At 46.6% G+C, this 5,580-nt stretch overlaps 1 protein-coding gene across 1 annotated transcript; it reads right to left on the bottom strand.

The window, feature by feature from the left end:
* Positions 1–1,786: 1,786 nt before the first annotated feature.
* Positions 1,787–5,241, bottom strand: LOC123139512 (serine/threonine-protein phosphatase 7 long form homolog). Its single transcript, XM_044559295.1, has 5 exons — positions 3,322–5,241; positions 3,136–3,246; positions 2,875–3,037; positions 2,258–2,800; positions 1,787–2,173 (listed from the first exon to the last, which is right to left on the bottom strand). Exons 1-5 carry the CDS (start codon positions 4,506–4,508, stop codon positions 1,787–1,789), a joined length of 2,391 nt encoding a protein of 796 aa, XP_044415230.1. The 5' UTR covers positions 4,509–5,241.
* Between the last annotated feature and the right edge of the window lie 339 nt (positions 5,242–5,580).

Here is a 5,580-nt window from a genome sequence, read left to right on the forward strand (position 1 = left end):
TCCTGCGGTGTTGGTGTAGCGATCTTTGCAAGGTGAAGGAGGTGACGGATTTTTCAGATTGGTTGGGCATGAAGTTTTTCATGTGCGCCAATTATGAGGAAGATCCTGCCGTAGCTATTTCAGAGTACGACAAGCCTCCGGTATGCTTTAACCATCACGAATAGATATTGTTGGTATTTTCATTGATTCTTTAGTAACATTCTTGTTTCTTGTTGTAGTCTCCTCCGCCTCTATGCATGTACTATCATTGGATTGACACGGAGAAGCCGGCTTGGGCAGTGACTGAGATTCGTGAAAGAAGTCGCCGTGCGTGGAATAGTTTATTTGCGGAAGAGCGACGCGAGAAGGCGGAAGCTGAGGAGAAAGCAGAGCAAGAGAGAGAGTTAAAAGAATACTATGCGGAGCAACACCGTTTTTTGAGGAAATGGGAAAGAAAAACAGGGAAGAGGCTCGTCGCATGGAGGAGCAGGAACGACAGCCAAAGGAGGCTCGTGAGGCAGAGAGGCAGAGAAAGAAAGAAAGGGCTCGTCAGGCCAAGGCAGCAGAAGAAGCTGGCTATGGAAAAGGAAAATATCCATGCTGGACTCAGTAGATTCCTGTGGTAGTATTTAAAATTCCGCAATCATTTGTATCTTTATTTCTGCACTTTAATGTAGCTTTATTTCAGGAGTTAAATGTAGGTATATTCCTACAATGTATCTTATTTTCAGTTGTGCCGTATCGTAATGGAAAAAAATATAGTTTAAGAATAAAGTAGTGGCATTTTCTTTCCCTCCACTAATATCGAACATCGTGCAACAACTACAAAATAAAATTAAGATAGAACATAATGCCCTACAATAACAGAGTACAAACTAATAATGCAAGTACATCCGAATTAAACGGTAGAACTGGAATAAAACTACATGAAGGCATCATCGTCATCCTCCATCGATGCAGAACTCTTGCCCTTTGATGATGCAGCACCCGGAAGCGGCGGCATGAAGATATCATCTTCATCCTCGCTCTCCTTAGTCCATAAAAATGGATGCTTTTCTGCAGTCCTTCTGAAAGTTTCACTCTTCGGCTCCACTACATTCTTCCACCTTGCACGCAACCTAAGAAGTTCTTTACGTACCTCCTCATAGGTCCTTTCAGGCCACCCAGACCTACGTAATTGGTGAGCCAACTCATTCATTATGGTGTCACTACCGGTGAGTTCGTCCCATGGAACTATCCTATTGTCCATCCTGAAATCGGTAGCTAGCCTCCGAAGAGTCCTGCTCATCCCAGGGTGAAAACTACGATCGAAAGGATAATGGGACATCTCGACTACACTACACTCGAATGCTTATCCACCTCCGTCTGAAGGGGGTTTTATAGGTAGAGAGGAGAAAATGGCGGGAAATAATGAGTGCAGTATGGCGGGAAAGGGTTGGCGGGAACATATGGCGGGAAACGAGTGGCGGGAAGATATGGCGGGAAGGGGTTGGCGGGAAACGGGTGGCGGAACATATGGAGGGAAAGCGTTGGCGGGAAAATATTGAGGGGAAAGCGTTGCCTGAAAATATTTTTTTTCAATGTCTAAGACGGGCAATGGTTGCACAGTATTCATCAGCCAAAATATTAAAAAAATTCATTTCGGCCTAACATAAGCAAAAGAGTGGAGCGGGATAGTATGGCGGGAGATATAGGCAGGAAAAATTGTTCCTGACTGGTGCATTTTTATTTCAGCAAACATAGATGTTCAAATCGAAAAGTCACACACATATATAGATACAATGGGTCGCGCACGTGCATAGATGAATCACCCTACTTTACGACGACCACCTGGCCTTTCCTTACGACCGGAAGGCGACAAGAGATTAGGTGGCCGGCCCCCACGAAGACCGCGGCCGTACTCCAATTCGGCTTCATGTGTCTGCGAGTCCTGCGTAGGTGGTGGAGTCGCGAATCCTTGTTGCGAACCTGAAGCGTAATTGTAGGCGTATGGTTGTGACTCCGGGGGGATAAAAGATGGGCCAATAACATCCCCTCCGAAGAACTCTGTAACTAATGATGTAACCGTGTCGCCAAGATCATGTGATGCTCCCCGGAGGCCTGTGTTGACGCCATGATCATGTGATGCTCCCCGGAGGCCTGTGTTGACGCCGCGTTGGGTGTTCTCATCGCCCCAATTAACATCAGGTGTGTCCTGCACATAGAAACATTTTAAACAAACTGTTAGAGGATAATATATGATATCATTGTAAATGCATTGAAATGTAAACATGACTACCTGAGCATATCCCTCTCCTATACTGTCTGGCCATTGTACTTGGTGCTGGTTTAAATCTGGTACACGAGTCTCCTCGGGCATGGGGATCCCTCGCGTGGAGAGAAACGGCTGAGATCCCTCACCTTGGGTGTATGCATCATATCCTGTGTACGCATATGGGTTAGGGGAAAGAAACTGCTCGGGCATCGAATCCAAGCCCGTGCCATGGTCCTGAGATGTCTGCCCCTGACGAAGCTGCATCGAAGAAGAGCGATGCAGTGGCAGAGATGAGTCATGTCGTGGCAATGTCGTTCTAGTACTCGGACCCTCCCCCCATTGCTCATGGCTCGTACGCGCCTCGCTCGGTCTGGACGACGGTGCCGCACTCGGTCTGGCTGACCTCGCTACCGGCATGTATGCTCCAGTGGCAACGTCGTCGCCTCTACCGCATCTGAACTTCTTTGCCACGAATTGTTGCAAAAGTTTCTGGAATGTCTTGCGATATGGGCCCTGGGCCGGCATGCTATCCGTAGCCATCTGCCCTACTTCGTTGACATTTTCAAGCTGAACAATATTTGGATGTTATTTAGTTCAAATGATTATGAAATGATGGACCTAAAAAAGTTACAAGTGATTACCAGGTGGTCACGATAGTAAGCTGCATGCAGCTCAACATGTCTCCGCGCCTGCTCCTCTTGTGTGAGATGTGTTGGTATAGTAGCTGGCTGACTGGCCAGGCTAGCACGTGTGTTCATGCAGTACCACTGCTTGTACGCTTGATCTGTACTTCCATCGTACGGCCTGCAAAATTAAATAATTACATAAACCGTTGTGATGAAAGCAAAGCATCTTCACGCATCGTATGATCATCGTAAAAAAATAATGTACATAAAATATACCTAAGTTGACGCACTATATCTGCTAGCGCTTCATTTGTCCACTTGTGTACCCATTCACTGTTCTCTTCCCTCCAATCGTATAAACTCCAACCCCTGCCCATATTGGTTAGCCTGCAAATTATGTAACAAAGTGTGAGTTTAGTAAATTAAAAATGACACTAACTATTTAGGGATGTCACATCTTACTTATGTGTTTCCTCGTCGATACGTCTGGGAAAAGGTGGTGGAATTTCTTGATAGAGACCGAACTGTCTCATTACACGCTCTGGGTTGTAAGGTTCAACACACCACAGGAACAATAAGTTGCAGCGAGTCAGCCAGAATGCACTATCGGTCAACATGCCTGGTGTGAAGTGTCGAGCATCAAAGACCATTTTTAGCTGGTCCTGAGTCCACGGGTTCCATGTGACTTCTGCCTCATCAAGTATCTCAAACTGCTGGTGGTACATAGGGTAACAATTTTTCGCAATATCTGGAGACCAACGTTTCCGTGCCTTTGTCCACCTGGTGGCCATAGTTGCGCTAGCACCCTCGCCAAAGTCATATGGGTATATGGGTTGTACTATACGAGGTCGTCCTACAGGGAGGTATTCCCAGGACCACAACTGTAGAAACTCATAGGCGACACAAAGTAATGGAGCTTTTTGTGCGAAAGAGGTTTTTTGCGTGGCATCACACAAGCCTCTGTATGTATGAGATAGCATGGCAGAACCGAAGCTGTATTTTGGCTGCTCGGGTAAAGGTTCATCTACCATATTCTCTGCAATGTAGATGAGACCAGGGACAACAACGTCCCCATGTGAATTTGGAAATAGATTCCCGAGGAGCCACAACAAATATGCAAACAGATGTCTTTTTCTCGTCTCCTCATTGGCGAAGCTAGATAAATTAAGAAAGTTATCACGAAGCCAGACGAGTGGGATGCCCCGAGGGTTACCAGAACGTTGTGATTCTGGCATTTCCATCCCAAGACGGGCTGCTATATCTAATGCCCAAGATGGAGACACTCGTGGAGAGACTACCGGCTCACCTCTAATTGGTAGAGCAGTGATCATAGAAACATCTTTCAGTGTAGGTGCAAGCTCCCCAAAACGAAAGTGAAAGGTGTGGGTTTCAGGTCTCCACCGGTCAACGAGGGATGTCAAAAGGGATGGGTCCGAACGTACTTGGTCGTCGCATGATGTGAGCCTAGCAAAACCTTGTAGTCCATAAGCGTCAAGGTGAGCAAGGAAATGATTGTGTATTGGCCATGTTTTCTTTATGGTTCGAAGTCTGAAAGGCCGATAATCATGCTTAGTATTTGGTTTCAAAAATAGGTGGCAACGGTGCCCGGCGTCATGGGGCCCCTGCAAAAGCACTGGCACTTCACCCATAACCTGCACACAAACATACAAATATAAATTACGAGGAAGACAGAAATACAAATGCAAATCTAAATTAACTTAAAAAATACAAAGAGATACGATTTACATTAATTATCTGAAGTTAACATCAGGAGTACAATAATACAAAGAGAATCAATTTAAATTCAATATAAGTACACATAACGAGTAGAAATATAAATAGACATGGCGAGTACATATATATCAACATCATGCGTTGTTGTTGGCTCGATACGGGCAGTCTTTGCGTGAATGTCCAGGACACCTGCAAACGCGGCATCGCCTTGGTTCTCCCATCTGGCTATGGTCCATGTCATTGCGATGACGCCTAGACTGACGTCGTCCCTTTGCGGTTCTCATCAAGTCGGTGTTCGGAACCCATTTCGGCCCATCTGGCCACAACATTTTGTAGTTCATATCAATGCCCCAAGCCCAGAACTCACCGTTCCAAGTGTTGTACAGATTGTACATGTTGAAGTACGGCGATATGTATGGCTCGACGCTGATTTTTTGAACAGCAGCCGCCCGGAGCACATGACTGCAAGGGTAGCCCTCAAGCTTGGGCTTGTTACAAGTGCACTCACAGGAGGTTGAGCCAAGGGTGACAGCTTGCTTTTTTGATCCTCTGTGGTGACCCTTAACGTACTTGGCTCGCACATTGACCTCCCACTTATTCCTAAGTGCGTCCACTTTCCTGCAGCCATGACTTTGGGACTTCTTTGCTTTCTCGTCCAGATGTCTTTGCATCTTCTCGGACCATGGCTTGTTCAATTCAACTTGTGCTTTGGCGACGGTGACCCTGTCTGCAAAGTATGACAGGGTCCGGTTCCAAGTTTCTTCAATTAGGGCTGTGATAGGCAGTGCTCGCACCCCTTTAAGAACACCATTGTACACCTCTGACATGTTGCTGGTCATTATTCCATACCGAGCCCCGGTGTCGTGAGCCTGCGCCCACTTCTCCAAATGAGGGCAATTCTCGGTGATCCACTGGCTCAAATTTATGGCCGTCCTACGACCCCTCCGGTCTTCTCTCTGCGGCAAGGCCGCGCGGTCGATCTCACCA

This window comes from Triticum aestivum, chromosome 6B (genome assembly GCF_018294505.1).
Source record: "Triticum aestivum cultivar Chinese Spring chromosome 6B, IWGSC CS RefSeq v2.1, whole genome shotgun sequence".
Taxonomy (NCBI): domain Eukaryota; kingdom Viridiplantae; phylum Streptophyta; class Magnoliopsida; order Poales; family Poaceae; genus Triticum; species Triticum aestivum.

Excerpts from the sequence above, each read along its gene's own strand:
- LOC123139512 (XM_044559295.1), bottom strand. The coding sequence starts at position 4,508 with ATGGGTGAAGTGCCAGTGCTTTTGCAGGGGCCCCATGACGCCGGGCAC. Across the intron at positions 3,038-3,135 it reads GATATAGTGCGTCAACTTAG|GCCGTACGATGGAAGTACAG; the intron begins GTATATTTTATG and ends TTAATTTTGCAG. Across the intron at positions 2,801-2,874 it reads CTTACTATCGTGACCACCTG|CTTGAAAATGTCAACGAAGT; the intron begins GTAATCACTTGT and ends AATATTGTTCAG.